This window comes from Alosa alosa, chromosome 2 (assembly GCF_017589495.1).
Source record: "Alosa alosa isolate M-15738 ecotype Scorff River chromosome 2, AALO_Geno_1.1, whole genome shotgun sequence".
In the NCBI taxonomy this organism is placed as follows: domain Eukaryota; kingdom Metazoa; phylum Chordata; class Actinopteri; order Clupeiformes; family Clupeidae; genus Alosa; species Alosa alosa.
In genome coordinates, this window is record NC_063190.1 from 2,622,479 (window position 1) to 2,640,819 (window position 18,341).

Below are 18,341 nucleotides of genomic sequence, written 5' to 3' on the forward strand. Positions count from 1 at the left end.
TTTTTTTTTCTTCAAAAAAATTCCACACACTCAGATCTGTGCAAAATGATCTTTTTATTCTATATTTCAGTCATAGACCCTCTTCAGGAATCCTGAAAAAGGCCTATGACCGAAAGCTATATAAAAAGATCATTTTGCACAGATGTGAGTGTGTGGATTTGTCATGCTGTGCTTGACTTTTGACTTTAAATCCCAGCATCTCAACCACCAGATGAACAGTATTATTTGTCTCTTTTAAATGATTGAACTTGAAATGAAACCATTTCATAAGTATTTCTGCATACAAATTGTAATGAATCTGTTTAAGATCAAATACATTGTTTACAGTGCACTGAATTTCACATTGATCTCCATTTCTCAAGGTCACCGAGAACTGTCGTTACAGGGGAAAAAAAACAAAACAAAAAAACAATCGGATTCACTTAGCTCGAGATGCTGCAGCCAGGAAGCTACTGCGCTACACTCTAGGGGCATGTTCCTGAGCCCCAATGTTCATGACCCCATGACGCTGTAGCTGCACAGTCGCTTTAGCTGCTGGCTGTAGCAACTCGAGCTATGTGAAACCGATTGTTTTCGTTTTACATACTCGGTGACCCAAGAAATGGAGATCAATTTGGAAAATCGCTGGATTTCCCCTTAATGCTGAAACTCACCCTACTTTACACTGTTTTATAGGAACATTTCTATGATCCAGCCAGCGGATCAGGGTACCTGGCCTGACGCATTAAAACAATTCAGAGGAAAGCCTCAGGAGCCACAAAGTCCAGCACACAATGAACATAATGGAGGACGAGCTTCTGAAGATGTGCCCGAGCCAGTCCTGAATGAAGAACAGCTGAGAGAGGCGGTATCTCTAATGAAGCATTCTTCTGATGAAGAAGTTGTGCGGCTGAAGGTGAACGTTTGATTATCGTCAGAAAAAATGGTCCATGACCCTCAATCACCTCATATGCTTGCAACATTCTCTCGATTCGTGGATGTAATGGCATCAGATTGAGCAAGACTGTGTTACTGTTTGGTGAGATTTCAGCAAACCTTCTTGAGAGGTGGTCAACTATGTTCAAAGAGAAGACTATTAAACAGAGTAAAGGTCTTTCTTCCTCCAGCATCGAACTGCAAAAAAGGATCCAGGTAGCAGAATCACCACATGGGCTGTGTCCCGGTAGAACACTCAGGTTAAAGTGTGGTGAGACTGGGTGTTTCGGGGACATTTGGCTTTTAGAAAACATTTGGAAAGGTTACATGAGTATAGCGTTAATAATGTTCATGTTTTGGAAAATAACTGTAGTGAACACAGAAGTAATGATTTAGCGGTAGATTTTGATACAGTGGTTCCTGTTATGCATTCTGCTGTACATGAGATACAGGTTAAGGAAACTATTCAGTTTTTTGAGTGATAAGCAAAGTGTTGAGGAAATGAATCATACTTTAAGTCATCTTGAAAATCTCTTCTAGGCCCCATCCATTGGATTTTGCCTTAGGTATGAACTACACCAGGCGCGTAACTGAAGCGTTCCGTTCGCAACGCGTAACATTAATTTTAAATGAATGGTCTATTTTTTTCGAACGTACGCGCCACTATCACGTCTGGTGTAGCTACCTCCATTGATTATAGTGGCAGCTAATTGTTGCAGCAGACGCTATGCGAACGTAAGGCTTTAGTTAGGCGCCTGGTGTAGCTTCACTGTTAGAATGTGTGGACTTAAACATGTCGGTGATGCTAGAATGTTTCAGTACAGACTGTAGAGTGAGTAAAATTGGTATGTAAGCTAATGTATCACTAACAACAACTTGATATTATGTTCTAGTGGCTTTGTTCCATTTGATGCCAAATGTGTTGTACATGCATTTACAAAAGGGGAAAAAAATTGAAACTTTTTATATTGTATATTGATACATTAACTTAATATTTTGTAATAAATATTTTTTCAATAATTTGTCTCTATGTCCTTCAGATTTTGTAGAACTTCATAAAGACAAGCAAAATGGTGACTAGCAAGAGTAGCTGGGAATAAACTCTGAATAGAGATAAACTAAGATTACCCCATTAAGAGTTAAGATGACTCTGGAAAGAGTTGTTGGCTTATAGAGTAAATTTTTCTTTACTCCCTGTGGAGTTTATCTTGGTGATTTTCCAACTCTCTATAGAGTAAATTTAACTCTGAAAAATGTGCTCTAGGAGAAGAGTCAAATTTACTCTCTGTGGGGTGGGACCAATGGGTCTCTATGACAGAGTCAGAATCGACTCTATTAGAGTCGAAAACAACTCTGTCAGTTTTACTGTGCAGTCAATGTTATAAGATGCTTGGTAGGAAGTGGTTGGGGTGCTAGCATGAACTCTCTTAAACATATTTATACCAAAGATTGTTAAATATTCTTGTCTATGGTAGCTTAACAATCCTTTGCATAAAGAGGCGTGTCGATGATGTTTTGATGACTCGTCGTAGCAGTGGCATAAATAACAGTCACCTGATATAAAGTCGATTTTCTCCAGACTGGAATGCTGCTAAAAAATGTACCTGAAATGTTCAGAAGGGTTTGAGGATCATGCAAAATTCACATTCTTAACTATAGAACCAAGACCTTAGCATATGTGGTAAAAATTCTGAGCTATGTCCATAGACTTCAATGGAGCAGTCTGCTGCCTCTGCTCTGCATAAAGGGGATTTTGACCCCTCGTGCACGAAGTGGGATGAAATATCTTGCTCACCTTAAAATCCCCTTTATGCGTGGGTAAGCAGAGGCAATCAACTTGCTCCATTGAAGTCTATGGGCATAGCTCCATTGAAGTTTCACCACACATATGCTAAGGTCTTGGTTCTATGGAGTTAGGAATGTGAATTTCGTGCACGTTTCCATGATCCTCAAACTCTTCTGAACATTTCGGGTACATTTTTAGCATTTTTGAACATTCCAGTCTGGAGAAAATCGACCTTATATCAGGTGTTGGCCGGTTGCAACGTACGCTCATCAATACGTCATCGACACGCCTCTTTATGCAGACAGGATTCGATCCCCATTTCGCGCCCATAGACATGAACTACGACGAAGTATCTTGCTCCGCCTTAACAATCTTTGATCTGCACTCGAGAGTCAATTCAAGTATCTGTCGTTTCCCACTAGTGCCGCCTAGTGGAACAAGTAGGAGGAAACCCCGTAGGAAGTAGATTACTTACCCTACAATTTCCAAGATGGCGGCATCAGATGGAGATGATTCCCTGTACCCTATTGCTGTACTCATTGATGAACTTCGCAATGAGGACGTACAGGTAGGTTTTGTAATCATTAAACGTTTTAATTGTGAGTATGTTAAATGTTGATCCCAAAAAGTTGTGTTGTTCCACTGTCTAGTAAAATAGCAACGAGACTAGCATCACTTGGCTAGCAAGGCTAACGAAAGTTAACGTACCGGTAGGCTCAGGCCTAGCAGGTACAACAACGTTAATGTTACTGCTGCATGCAATGTTGCCAGTGCCGCATATTTAATTGTGACTAAAGCCCCGTGGTTCTGACAAAACATGACCATACTCAAACTATTACTTTGGTAACGTATTTCTGTGCGGGTGTGTGGTGTGCTTGGGGTAATACGAACTGGTGTAATGAGTTTTGAGATCAGACTCTTTTCAGACGGTTACGTTAACGTTAGCTAGATTGTCTCCATAGCTAGCAGCTAGCTATTAGACAGTTTTGTAACTTACAGCTTACGGAGCTGGTGTCTTAACTTTCGACAATAATGGATTGGTGGTTTTTAATATAGCTTCTAGTATAAATGAAAGCCATTCCAGTGAACTTAAACTTTCATTCAATAAGAAACCTCTCGTGATGATACCAGCTAGTGCTACGTTAGCGGTAAAGCAATTAACGAGTGTTTTTAATAGCTTAACGTCACTTGCTTCACATTCATTTTATAAGTGAGGTTATTAGTTTGTTTTAAGGTTTCTAGGCTAGCAACTATCTGCTAAACTCGTTCTTGTCTACTTTAGCATTAGCACTGAAACTGTAAGGCTAAGCAGTAGCCAGTCTCGATTTGGTTATTGTTAGCGTCCAAGATTCCCATGACCACCCAGCCATCAGTTCACATGTTAAGTTAACTAAGGTTAGCATTAATTTAGCAATCTTCATACTTGTCAGTTGGATCCTAGGATGGATCCTGAACTTGTTGAGCGATGCCACCCGTTAATTAGCTCTATCCACCATGGACTAACTTAGATATAATTTTGTCTAAGGTGGATATTGACATTCGCTTGACACTTTGCTTAATAACTCTGATGGAAAGTGTTTTCATTCTCCAAAGTATTTTTTAAACACTACGGCAAACACTGATTTATCCATGTAACTACAAACTCCTCTACAATGTTTGTATTTTACAGCTGCGCTTGAATAGCATCAAGAAGTTGTCAACCATTGCTTTAGCCTTAGGGGTGGAGAGGACCCGCACAGAGCTCCTTCCCTTCCTTACAGGTAGATGTGAACTTTGAAACATGCACCATACTTTTCTCATAAAATCTTCTTTGTCATACTCAACTAGTCCCAAGCATGGCCAAAAACGCATTGGCCAAATACAAGTTAGATTATGTTACATACATCTTATGTGAAGTGTGGGCATACAGGCGTACATAACTGTTGTAGCATACATGTACTTGTACAGTCCACACAGCTGGCTGGCAACTGTCATTTTAGTCAGGAAGTGAACCGGACATCACAAAATGGAAAATGCACTATGTATTCACAGAAACAAAACAAGTACAAAGTTAGTGATCATAAAATACATGACAGTACGTGCAATCATCACACCATCTTTGATTCTCCTTTGCCCTGCCCAGATACCATCTACGATGAAGATGAGGTGCTACTTGCACTTGCCGAGCAGCTCGGTAACTTCACCATGCTGGTGGGAGGCCCAGAGTACGTGCACTGTCTCCTGGTGAGTACCAAGATGCCTGTACCATGTAAGGGCTGGTGAACTCAGGGATCCAAATGTCCTTTTCTTACTGCCTCTAATGTAGATTTCAAGAACCACACTTAAATGATTTAGTTTTATTTGTTGTTGTTTATTTATTGTTTTTATTTGTTCACTGTTTTTGTTGTCTGTCTTTGCCCCCAGCCCCCACTGGAGAGCCTGGCCACCGTAGAGGAGACGGTGGTGCGCGACAAGGCTGTGGAGTCTCTGCGTAAGATCTCTCACGAGCACTCCCCCGTGGACCTGGAGGTGCACTTCGAGCCCCTGGTGAAGCGCCTGGCCAGCGGCGACTGGTTCACCTCCCGTACCTCCGCCTGCGGCCTCTTCAGCGTGTGCTACCCCCGCGTCTCCAGCACCGTCAAAGCCGAGATCCGACAGTAAGATACTTTTGAATATATATGTACATGAAGTTTGAATATTTGACATGAATATTTTTGCAACATGAGAGGAAGTTGGGGGGGGGGGGGTTAACCAGATTTTATCAGTCTTATGTGAAATATTAAACTTAAACAATTTTATAAGTTGATCAGTTTTATCTGAAAGAGTGACCCCCGCCACAGGCATTTCCGCAACTTGTGTTCCGATGACACTCCCATGGTGAGGCGTGCCGCTGCATCAAAACTGGGAGAGTTTGCTAAAGTCTTGGAGTTGGAGTATGTCAAGAGTGACATCATTTCCCTCTTTACAGCTCTGGCTTCTGATGAGCAGGTGAGGCACTCACAACTGATGGATTATTTCTGCCACTTTGCTCTCACTACTGCCATGTAGGTTCACCATGTGTTTAGTTGTTGCTGGATTCATTTAGTAGACTTTGGGGGATTGTGTTTTTCCTGCATTGTTGACATAGCCTAGTTGTGTGTAATTACCTCAAAAGAATATTTTAATGTAGTCATTTATTTGATATTGTTTCTTATGGATTGGTATTTTGGAATGCTGATGGACATGTGAGCCTGGGCCAGTTCCATTCTAACGTTGCTGGGATGTTGTTGTGATGGCAGGACTCTGTGCGGCTCCTTGCTGTGGAGGCTTGTGTCAGCATCGCCCAGCTCCTTCCCCAGGAGGATCTGGAGAGCCTCGTCATGCCCACCCTCCGCCAGGCAGCTGAGGACAAGTCATGGAGAGTCCGCTACATGGTGGCCGACAAGTTCTCTGAAGTAAGTGGCTGTTGATTGTTATGGCGTTAGTCTGGTTTCATTTGGTGTCCAGCATAGTGTAGTGAAAGGCTCAGGTGGGTCAAAGGCCAGGTCAGGGTGACCTGATAATCGATATGACTGCAACAGAGGAACGGTATTAACTGTGTGTCTGTTTCAAACAGCTCCAGAAGGCAGTGGGACCAGAGATTACCAAAAACGATTTGGTACCTGCCTTCCAGAACCTTCTTAAGGATTGTGAGGCCGAGGTTCGGGCCGCTGCAGCAAATAAGGTCAAAGGTGAGTGAATCTTGCAAGTGCATGTTGTGTGTGATGTCTGTATGCTACTGAGATCTTGAATTTCCCCTTGGGGATCAATAAAGTATCTATCTCTATCTATCTATCTATCTAGACTAGCTACTGGCGTACTGGATTTGTTTGTTTGTTTATTTTCCACCAACTCAACCACACACAATTTCCTTAAACAATGTTTCTTTTTCTTGGTTTTATGGTTTATCTATAACATTTAATATTTCACTTGTTTATCTCTTTAGAATTCTGTGAAAATTTACCAGAGGATAGCAGAGAGACAATCATCATGACTCACATACTGCCTTGTGTGAAGGTAAAGTTAAACCGTTATCCAGCTTTTAGTTTAATTTGGAGACATAATTTGACAATTGTTGCCTGCGCAACTCGTCCTCCCGCCACGTGGCTACGGCCGAACAACACCCGTGAGAATATCCATGACCAAAACCACTCTCACTCGTGATATATTGCTTAAACATAACCTCATATTTTGAGTAAATTACTGACTTTTAGATTTACTTTTTTGTTTGTAGGAACTGGTTTCCGATACCAACCAGCATGTCAAGTCTGCTCTAGCGTCAGTCATCATGGGCTTGTCCACTATCCTGGGAAAAGACAACACTGTCGAACATCTGCTGCCCCTGTTCTTGGCACAGCTCAAAGATGAGGTAAGCAGGTCTGGTCCTGGCCACAAAGGGTCGGCTTGCCTTGCTTACATGTCTCAGATGTCGGGTCTTCTAAAGTGGGTCTCGCAAGAAGCTAAGAAATGGGTGCTAAATTGATTAGGCTGCTACCTGTAGGGCAACTTTATACTTCTGTATAGCTGTAATAGTGTGTTAGTCTATGTTCCTGTATAGCTGTAGTGCGTGTGTGGAACACATGAGTTTTATTTTGTTTTGTTTTTTAGTCTTTTTCATGAATTGGCCATCGCTATACATAGTGCTGGGCGGTATGACCAAAAATGTATCACGGTATTTTTCAAAATTCTTACGGTTTCACGGTATATGGCGGTATTTTTTTTCCATGCATAATCAGATGTTCACAGAATTTTCTACAGGTTGAGAGGAATTGCTGCAGTACATTGACTAAGGATGGTCTATTTTACTGTCATGATGTAGAATAACTCCACACTAATGCGGTTTTGCATGGCCCCAGAAAATGATGCTGTTTACAAAGAGCCACTCATGATTCTAATGAAGAATGCAAAGACAATTGCAGTCAAAATACAGAACTTTTACTGTGCAAGTTTCACAAACATCTTGTATCCTATAAAACCAATACAAAAAGTAGTGCAACTTGCAATAATTATACTTTTTTGAAAATTATACAATTTAAAATGAAACTTCTCTGCTAATATGCTTACTCTGTCAAATAGGCCAATCAGAAACATGCCATATTGTTATTGTGTGGTTTACGTGACGTTAGTGGTAGGCTAACGTTAACTTCATGTGGATGTCTTGTTAGCCTGCCATGAGCTTCGGTTCGGTTCGCTAGGCAAAACATTAACAAAAAAGTTTGTTTTGGTGCACTAATGACAGTCAGGATAATTTCCAACTAGCCAGCTAGTATTTCTCAGTGCATGTCTATAACATGCTTTACTTCCTACCTGGATAATTTCAGCGAATATTCTTAAGGTGAGATGAATGATAAGCTCATTAAACTTCACTGTGTTCAGTGGGTTGCTAACTAACGGCATCACCTACTAGCCAGCTAGTTACAGCTGTTGAACAATCTCAATAGAATTTTCGTGACGGTAAATCCCTTTCAATGCAGTATCCCTTAACGTTTTTCCTTAACTAAAGAAACAATTTAAGGTATTCTGTGCCACACCCTTAAATAAACCCCTTATCTAAGGAGAAATTAAGCCTTAAGGGTCATACTTTAGGGGAAAAACTTAAGGTGTTTTGTGTTTACCCTCACTATGCCTCGCAGTGGCACCATGCGTGCGTGTGAAAAAAGTCCCGTCTGAAACACTGTCGCGCGGCGCAGTGTTCCGAACGTTGTGTAATCAAATACACCGGTATGGCGGTATATTAAAAATTCATCATAACGAAAATATACACCGGTGTGAACCGGTATACCGCCCAGCACTAGCTATACAATTATCCTATAAGACTCGAGAGCAACAGAAAAACATTTTTGCTTTCATTCTGTAATATCCTTGGTATTTACAGTGATGAGCTTATCTCTCTAACTTATCGTAAATGTACTAATTACCAACCATTTAGTTCAAAAATTCTAAAACAACGATGTTTTTTAATTTGATAAATGAACCTTACATTTTTCAGTAGCCATATGTGTGTAGATTTAAACAAAATCTAGTTCTTACCGGGGCTTTTACTGCCTGAAATATCCGATTTTGTTTACCACGCTCAGAGTTTAGTGCTGGGCTGGTGGGTACTTATTCCCAACCTTTCTCACGGCACATCAACGATTAGCCTGAGAATTCTCGTCGTCGCAATTCAAAATTCCACTGGAGCTCCAAGCGAATTTGTACACGCAGCCTTACAACACTGTTTACAGCTCTTCGAGTCACGGTAAAATGTAATTTTTGGTACATAGCTAATTTAGATAAACTTAGGGTGTGGGTGCTTGAGTTTCTTTAGGAATCCGCCATCTTGGTTTGTATAGAAATGAATATTAAGTGACACATACACGTAAGAGGTTGGACATACGTGACGGTTGGTAATATGTGACATTCCAATACATTCATTATTTCAGTGCCCTGAGGTTCGTCTGAACATCATCTCCAACCTGGATTGCGTCAACGAGGTGATTGGCATCCGCCAGCTGTCTCAGTCTCTGTTGCCGGCCATTGTTGAGTTGGCAGAGGATGCCAAGTGGAGGGTGCGTCTGGCCATCATTGAGTACATGCCCCTGCTGGCTGGACAGCTGGTGAGTCTAACTGTCGTGCAGTAAGATCAAAGCTAATTGGACACGGATGTTAGATTGGATATTTTGTGGGGTCTTGATGTTTACTGGGATCTCTGCTTCTTTTTCAGGGTGTGGAGTTCTTTGATGAGAAACTGAATTCTCTGTGCATGGCATGGCTTGTTGATCATGGTGAGTATATCCTCTTCTTATGATGGACTGAAAATGGCACACCAACTCAAACAACACCCAACATTTTGTATCACCAATCTGTATTGACTGTTTCAACTTGATTTTAGTGTATTGGATGTCATTGCTTGTTTTATTTATAAAATACATAATCTGTTATCTTAAACCATTTTAGATCTTGTTTTAATTGTAATTTGGTCATTTTTTGTGTGACCTGTCTCCTTCCTCAACCAACTGAGATGACCTTGATTGACATTGCTCTTCCCTTGTCTACAGTTTATGCCATCAGGGAGGCTGCCACATGTAATCTGATGAAGCTGGTGGAGAAGTTTGGTGCCGAGTGGGCGCAGAACACCATTGTGCCCAAAGTGCTGGGCATGGCCAACGACCCCAACTACCTCCACAGGATGACCACCCTCTTCTGTATCAATGTGAGTATGATCTCAATGTCAAAAACTAGTGCACGGCAAATACACTAGTATGCTGGGTGGTGGTAGCATAGTGGCTACGTTGCTGAGCTAGCATGCAGTAGCAGAGAAGCCTCTGTGGAGGCTTGCTCTTGTAATAATTGACATGTAAGTCACTTTGGATAAAAGCGTCAGCCAAATGAAATCTAATGCTTCTGCTGTGGTTGCATAGCATCTCTGGGTGGTTGGATGAATATATGATTATTCGATATTTATTTTAGAGCAATATAGCAATGAATGTGCAGATTGTATGCTTTTATTCTTCATAAATACTGTACTCACAGTGTCTTGTAGCATGCTTCTGCTCCCCTAACTCTGTAAATGGGACTGTCTCAGGCCTTATCGGAGGCGTGTGGCCAGGAGATCACCACCAAACACATGCTCCCCGTGGCCCTGAAAATGGCCAACGACCAGGTGGCCAACGTCCGCTTCAACGTGGCCAAGACCCTGCAGAAAATTGGCCCAGTGCTGGACAGCAAGTATGTGAATTACATTCGATATTTGAGATTTATTTTAGGAAAGGTTCACAAATGAGAACGTTCAAGGCCATATCTGATATGCAAAAATGCAAAAATGGTTCTGTGTGTGATGAAGGTTGCTCTGTGGAGTCTGATGCTGATTCTTCTGGGTCTTGTAGTTCTCTGCAGGCTGAGGTGAAGCCGGTGCTGGAGAGGTTGGCCACAGACACAGACATGGATGTCAAGTACTTTGCTCAGGAGGCCATTAGTGGTAAGAGGGAAAGGCGTTCACTCTCCCGCATGAATTAGATACTTATTTTGTTCAGTGATCTTGGTTATGTATTTGTAGATTTACTGTATATTCATTACGAATATGTACTTTTTTTTTTTTTGTCTATGATTTCCCAAACTAATTGTCGCTTTGTGAGGTGAGGTGGGGTGATTTTGTTAGTGACTGAGTGAATGTAATCTTTATGTTGCAGTTCTTGGCCTGGCCTAGAGGATCCACACAGAAGAGGAACCTTCTGCGTCTCACGCCTCAAACCTCAGTACTGATGTCTCATCATATATTTGACATTTTAACACACTTCAATGGTGCAGAGGGAGTCGGCGTATCTTCTGGGCAAACTCTGTTTTCACTGTAGTTCTCTCCACACTATTCTGGTCACTTCCTCTTCAGGGCATAAGACCATTTGGGTCTGATGTTCATGAGCCACTCCAATGTCCCTGTCCCTGTCCTGTACACTCACTGACCTTCGACCCTTTGAGCTTTCCCGTAGCACTTTGTTAGGTGGCATTGTCTACTTAGGCCACAAGCGCATCTGCACCAGTTAGAAGAACAAAAATGAAACGAGGACGGACGCGGTCGGCTCACTAGCTCCCAAGTGTGATTTAGGGTAACGGGAGAGTGTGCTGTGAGTCTGTGCCTGCGTTCCTAGTGGTTGTGCCCGGGCCGGCTGCAGCACGGCTCAGTGCATGCGTAGAGCATGGCTCAGGCCTCCACCCCACCTGCTTGTACAGTATGCCACTGGTGCACACCATCAGACGTTCAGCTACAGAAGACCTCAGTCCTCCACAGACAAATGCATTATTAACATGGCCCTTTTCCTATAGGGACCACGATGAAACTCCCTTCACCACCTTTACTGTACCTGATGCACACACTGACACAGACCTTCTCTTATCTTGGCCATTTTAAGCCCCTCCCCCTCTTTGCTTTTCTGTGCCATTAACCATGGACCACACATCTCCCTTCAATTTCCCCTATTCTTTTCTTAAGGACCTTAGTTCATAATAAAATGTTCTGTATGCTGAGTTTTAACTTTCATTTATCATTTGTACAGAAACAGTTGCATGATATTCTCATATACTGTTGAATTGGAAGAGATAATTGGGTGTCATTGCATCAGGAAGTGTTGAATTTGTCGGGATGTTTTAGGCGCTACACGCTGTACATGGCGGTGACCCATTAGTTTCAGATGTAAACTGACATCAGTTGTAGGGATGTAACTACTGTATCTGTTGTGTCTTTAGAATGTGTCTTGTTTATGAACATGTTGCATCTCCTTCCTTCTGGCGCAAGGCAGAGAAATGTTTTGAGAATAATCAATAAAGAAGCCGAGGTAACTCAACGCCGCCTGTGTGTTTCTCAATAATGTGCCAAACTCTGTGTAGCTCTCCTACCAAAGACATTAGCAGGCTTGTTATGGCTCATACTGGTGGGTCAAGTTTGTAGTGCACACACACACACCGTCCATAGAGAGGATGAGTGGTGTCAGCTCAGGAGGTAGACGAGTTGTTGAGTGAAGTGTGCTGGTTCCAGCCTATCTCCTGACCCTGTCCAAGTGTCCTTGAGGAAGACGCACAACCCTAAACGGCTCCTGATGTGTTGGTTGGCACCTTACATGGCAGGCTCCTCCACCTGTGTGTGTAAGTAAATAGGTGAGAATGAGGCGTAATTCTAAAGCTCAGAGGCAGGGTGCTCAGAGGAGTAGAGAAACCCCATATAAATGCAGTCTGGTTACTATACAGTAACTGTTAACCACATAAGTTGAAGTGTAATCTTTTGTGTTTAGAGGTAAACAAACATATTTAATCTATACATAGACTAAACTCTCTTGACACCATCTTCTCTATTTTTTTCTAAATTGAAGCCAGTTTCATTCTTCAGTAGAAAATCGTGTATATTTAAAATAAATATGTATTTTGCATAATGTGATTACATGTGCTCAAGGTAGTGATTGAACATCACATCTCTTCGAAGTAAGAGGATGGCTTACACTTCGTATAAAGGGGTTTCCCTGCAGCCAATTCAAAGAAAAAGCTACACTATTTTTACTGTAGAACTAATGCATGTTTTTACTTTTTGTATTCTTTCTAGGAAATGTAATGTTTTCCTGTTTCTGATGCTGACTTGGTTTCTTGGTTTTCAAGGTGTCATGGTGCGACAGGTAATCAGTCCTGAGAAACTCTGAAGTCTGAATGTAATCACATATCTCATAACCTCACTGTAAAGACCTGTCCTTTGGATGTGTATGCTCTAAAGAAGATCTTATTGTGTACAGATGCATCTTGTTCTGATGGCACTTCACTTGGATCGTTGTGACCACATTCACAGGTCCACTTTCGATAAGCTGAAAAACTTGAGTGCCAGTTCCTGACAGCTCTGCAGGTCAGTGAAGGACTCCCATGGTTGGTAGTTGAGAGATCATCTTATTCTAGACTTGTCTCTTATTTGTGTTGTCTTCCAAATGTAAAGGTTCTGCCACTACAGCAAGGCCATGGTGAAGGCATCTAGTGCAATGTGGATCGGTAGATGTATGTATTTCTTGCACTCGCAGTTGTATTGAATATTCATTTTTTATTTGTTATCATCCCCATTGAAATAAAAGGGTTTTATTTTTTATGTTGAAGGTACTGAAATTGGAGTGTGGTTCTCCATGCAGGTCCAGTGGATCATCGGGTTGCTTACCAAGAGGCATCAGAATAAATCAACTTTATCAACAGTATATAGTGTGAGGTGAGTTCACAGAATAGTAAATGTAACTTAAGAAGAGGCAACTACTTATTTACTTGCATCAAAAATTCAAATAGGCACTTCCTCTCAAATAATTTTCATGATGAAAGACAGTACATGTTACATTTCAGCTGTTAGCTGTAGGTGGATGGTTGAAAGCAGCTAATAATTAAATTGTTGGCAAATTATTCATGTAATTATACATGACTGACAAGAATGTTTATTACACGGCTCTTCATAGTGCTGCAGAATGCTCCATTCACTTGAATGGGCCTTCCCAACGTTCGGCGGTCTGCTAATTCTGAATAACAGACCGCTGTCAAGGAAAATGGGCTTTGTGCTTCTAAGTCAATTCTTTCATATCACTACGCAAGGATTGGAACTTCATTCAAAAGTGAAAGCTGACGGTTGATCAGCTGTGTTCTAAAGAATGTTTGATTCAAGTTCAGCGTGTGTTGTTGCGAACTATTTGTTTCTCAGCAAAAGCCACGATGAAACGGTAACAAATATGCTATAGCCTAGGCTATGTAGGCTAAAGAGTCATATCGTGGGGAGTTTATTGTGTCGTTTTGGTAAGTAGCCGTGTAATAAGCGGGATAATGTATAGAACGCCGGTCATTGTCGGGAGATAGGTCCCGACAGGGCGAACCGGACCCCGACGCGCAGCAGAGGGGTCTTGTTCCTCCCTGAAGGGACCATATCTCCCGACAATGACCGGCGTTCTATAGCCTACATTATCCCTTACACAAAACATTCACACACACACACTCCCTTAAAATGCCTTATTCCTGTTTGATTTTTAATCACCAAATTCCAAATACTTATCTATGTAAGTATACATACAGTCTCAGATCAAAGTAGAGCACTTAACCTATCATGCTGTTCAGCTCATTCTCTATATTTTTACAATCTACAAAAATTTACACAAAAAAAAACATTAACCTACTTTGTACACCACCAGTTCCCAGTTGCTTACAGACACATGATAGATACCTTTCTGTTCACTGTCATTTTCATTAGTTTGTTTTAGTTAGTTTCCTCAACATGACAAACACATTCCAGTGTAGAGAAAGCAGCGAGTGTCTCAAAATCAATAACTCAGGCCATGGCAATCGATGGCAATCTGCAGAGGGCAGAGCTCTCTACTGCATCATCATTTGCCCTGTAACAACAACTCCAAAGGAAAGCAACAATGGGAGGCCATGCAAATCCACCTACAGATGCATATAGTCTTCATTCAATTTGCTTTTTAGCTTATCCGGTAACTAGTGCAACTTGACCATACAGTCCTGAACACATTCTTAACACAATCAACAATATCCAACACAACAGTGTAAAGTCTCTTCTAATAACACTCAACTCATGAGATATGTGATTACATTCAGACTTCAGAGTTTCTCAGGATTTGGTGTCCTACAGGACACCTCAGTAGGACATTTCACAATCATCACTTTACACTCAGATCCTCTTGAAGTCGTTGCTTGGAGAGTATTTCAGACCATTTGGCTGGTACTGCCCATTGCCACGATGCAAACGGATAGATGCTCTTCGGAGGCACTGAGCGCAGGCTTCAGGTATCTTCATGCAACTAAGGAGTGAGTGCTTCTCCCATGCTTCTGTCCACACGTTCAACTGTGCAGTCGTCAGTATGCGAGGACATCTCTTCATTGGAGAGCAGTTGTTAATTCAAATGCATGCAGGTAACACCAGAATGAAACTGTGATGTAACCTGGATGTGATCAGTGGATGAGATGCATACTGGAACAACTGCCCCATGTTGCAACAGATAATAGCAGGGGGATTTGGGGTATTAGGGGGTTATTTGAGGGGGCAAAGAGCAAGCCCTTACTACTTGGCACAAAGTGGTAAGTTCACAGAAAGCAGGGCCTTAATAGCCATACAGGTCACTGTCCAACCATCCTGTGTCGCGGTGGTATCGTCCACTGCTACGCAGCTGACACATGTCGTAAATGTCATTGGTCACAAAGCCACTCTCGGTGCTTGCCAGCGTCACAAAGCCGCTTTCTGTGTCTCGTCCAGCCAGGTTGTCGTAGTCGCCAGGTGGCGTGTCAGGAGAAGAACCCAGGAAGGACGTGTTCTTGATGTCCGGCCGCGTGCCGGCCAGGTCCGCCTCGTGTTGCTTCCTTATGACGTTATAGACGTCTTGACTGGGGCTGTCGCAGTGTTCATCAGAGACCCAGTAGCCTGGCTCTTTAGGACAGGTCTCAGTTCGTTCCTTACCCCTACATACACATAAAAAGTTAGGGTTAGTTGATTTCAAGCTACTAAATGAAGGCTTAATATGGGAAATTTGGAATTGATAAATCATACCTCTTTGTGAAAAGCTTGAAGCAAAAAACTCCAGATGCAACTATCAGTAGTAAGAGCAGTGGAATTGTTGGAAGAATGATGTAGGCAATATTTAAGGCATTGTCTGAAACAGAGTTGTTGTCACATTTAGAGGTCTGCAACATTTTATTTTTGTTTTTGTTTTTTATGTTGTTTCTTTTAGCCTTTTCTCAGTATTCACACATTTTTATAATTTACTTTTTATATCAAAAATACATTCATATGGATGATACATTTGTGTGTGTGTGTGTGCATTGATTGGAATTGTTGAGTACCTGGGTTTGGAGATACAACAACTCTCATTCCTTCATCTGTTTTTGTTACTGAAGGATATTTTGGTCGCAAGGATGGTGGTGGAGCACCTGATAAAAATGTATTTCAGACTTTATTTCAGAAAGTAATGTTGACAGGAAATAAGACTTATTTAAGTGTCCCAGACTCATTGTGTGACAGGCAGTGAAATCAATAGTCCCCAACAGTGAGCTAGGACCATTGTAACTACAGTCTCCTATGATCCTATGATTACATTACCATATAAAATATAGTTCTATAGATATAATGTTAAAGAATATAACCTAATATATAACAAATCTAACAACATCTTAACATTATGGTCAATAAACAGGAACAAATTTCAATCTCAGAATTATGATGTCCTATTTTGAGCATTTACCTGGAACACTTCCATTTGCTGATGGAGTAGGCACAGGGGGAGTCTCTGAAATCATTACAGTGAGCAAAATGAGGAACACAAATCATTGTCCTTAAGAAGACTGCCAAGTTCTATGCGTTTTTTAAAGTGCTAACAGACAAACTGACATGAAAATGATCAAAATGAACATGAAAATGACCAAACAAATTGTTGTGTAAGCAGAGGGCTTTGATTCAGTGTCTTACATATAAAAAAAGGGCCACTGCTGTGATATACGACTACCTTTGGTGTACTTGCAGATGAAGTTATTCTTTGTCTCGCAGTTGTCATCGTTCCACTGGAACATGTAGAGTCCACCGAGGCCTGGTGGAGCTGATGGCTGGTGGTACATCACCACACACACCTCATAGCCACACGACGGCTCGTCCCAGTGCCAGTTTCTGAGAAGTTCAATAAGAGAATGTTGAACTATAGGTTGAGCAAAAGGAATTTATAGATGTTGAAGTAGGCTGATGGACAATCTGGTTACTGGCAAAACAACTTATTCAGAACCATTTGAATTTGCATGGAAAAATAATGGGCTTAAGTCTAAAAGTAGCACTACTGACTGTCTGACTCTATTAATGTAGGTATAAAAATACCAATTATCCTAAGAGCTATTTCATTAATGGCCATCTCCACTAAACAAGCAGTCTTTAAACCAGACCTAAATGTTGACTGGCTTCCGTCCATCCAGTAGTACTGTGATGGGCAGTCCCCACTCGTCTCCTCGTAGCCCGCGTCTCGGCGTAGTCCAATCCAGAAGTCTCCATCGGCAGCTCTCAGCTCTTGGATGAAATTTTCTATCAGTTGCTGCTCAGCCTCGGACTCGATACTGAGAAGCTCGCCGCCATCACTTTTACAAGCGCGGCTCGCCTCCTCAAAGTTCACTTTGCGTCTGCTGTCTTGAAAGTAGGCTATTTTGTAGCAGGGGCGTTCTGTGCCGCGCTTGCAGATCCTTTGCCCTTTAGAAAGAGGAAAACATCTGCATGAGAAAGGTCTCATGTGCCATTGGTAATGTAAATGATAGGGTCCATGTCTAGTGAAATACATTAAGATGATATAACGTTATCCTATAGCCTAATAATTTAATTATAAACACAATGGCATTCTGAACTGGATCCAAGCGTGTGCACAATACTCCACTTGTCTGATGCGCCTGGATGAATTAATTATATTTTGGAGACACAATGAATATAGATTTCAACATACCTCTCGGCTCGTAGAAGTCTGCTAAAGAGATTGACAAAAAAAATGGTCATGACCATAAGAACAGTAGGCTAATTATTTTTTAGGAAAAACTCGACGAGAATGCATGCGTACGAGTTGAAAATCAACACTGGCTAGTCTACTTGTTGATTTCAAAAGTGGTAAACCCTTTAAATATACACTCAAAAAAGTAGCCATGTATCTATTTTGTGCTTCCAGTATTTAGTGAAATGGACAATGAGTTACTTATCCACAGAGAACAAATGCGCATACCAGTAGATATCTTACCACTGAATAGCTTTGATGCGGAGGCTGATATGCTGCAGATAAAGAGTGCGGAACCAAAAATGATAAGAAAATCCATTTCTTTCATTCTCTTCTGTTCATTTCTCAATAATGTTTATTCCTCGACGTAGTTTTATATCCACAATCCACTTAAAGGACTTAGAAAATGTTCCAAATGTGGACAGCACGAAGGCAGTCCGGTGTTGTGTTGTTGGTTGGCATGTTGTCAGCAGTCCATACCAGACTGGAATGAGGCGCGGGAGAGGGCTGGAGTCGGCGTTCATGACGTTAAAACCATCAAGCCATTATCAATAGCTCAGATGACCGACAGCAGGCCAGTGTAAGCAAGACAATAGCCTGTTTGTCATGTACAGTCCTGCTCTTTTGCAAAAAGCACACTCATAGAA

At 41.6% G+C, this 18,341-nt stretch overlaps 2 protein-coding genes across 3 annotated transcripts; one reads left to right on the top strand and one right to left on the bottom strand.

The window, feature by feature from the left end:
• The first annotated feature begins 3,102 nt into the window (after positions 1-3,102).
• ppp2r1ba (protein phosphatase 2, regulatory subunit A, beta a) lies at positions 3,103-12,015 on the top strand. The gene is made up of 15 exons (XM_048237647.1): positions 3,103-3,269; positions 4,371-4,461; positions 4,824-4,924; positions 5,105-5,337; positions 5,521-5,668; positions 5,959-6,114; positions 6,276-6,390; positions 6,645-6,715; positions 6,933-7,067; positions 9,121-9,294; positions 9,402-9,462; positions 9,736-9,890; positions 10,263-10,405; positions 10,564-10,655; positions 10,867-12,015. The coding sequence occupies exons 1-15, from the start codon at positions 3,192-3,194 to the stop codon at positions 10,881-10,883; spliced, it is 1,770 nt and encodes a 589-aa protein (XP_048093604.1). The 5' UTR covers positions 3,103-3,191; the 3' UTR covers positions 10,884-12,015.
• Positions 12,016-14,134: 2,119 nt separating this feature from the next.
• layna (layilin a) lies at positions 14,135-18,167 on the bottom strand. 2 transcript variants are annotated; one of them, XM_048237310.1, is made up of 8 exons: positions 17,938-18,167; positions 17,653-17,673; positions 17,108-17,405; positions 16,684-16,841; positions 16,423-16,467; positions 16,025-16,072; positions 15,732-15,834; positions 14,135-15,643 (listed from the first exon to the last, which is right to left on the bottom strand). In XM_048237310.1, the coding sequence occupies exons 1-8, from the start codon at positions 18,020-18,022 to the stop codon at positions 15,289-15,291; spliced, it is 1,113 nt and encodes a 370-aa protein (XP_048093267.1). In that variant the 5' UTR covers positions 18,023-18,167; the 3' UTR covers positions 14,135-15,288. The 2 variants fall into 2 exon arrangements, with proteins under 2 accessions (XP_048093267.1, XP_048093266.1); XM_048237309.1 differs by having other exon boundaries at positions 16,025-16,111.
• Positions 18,168-18,341: the final 174 nt, after the last annotated feature.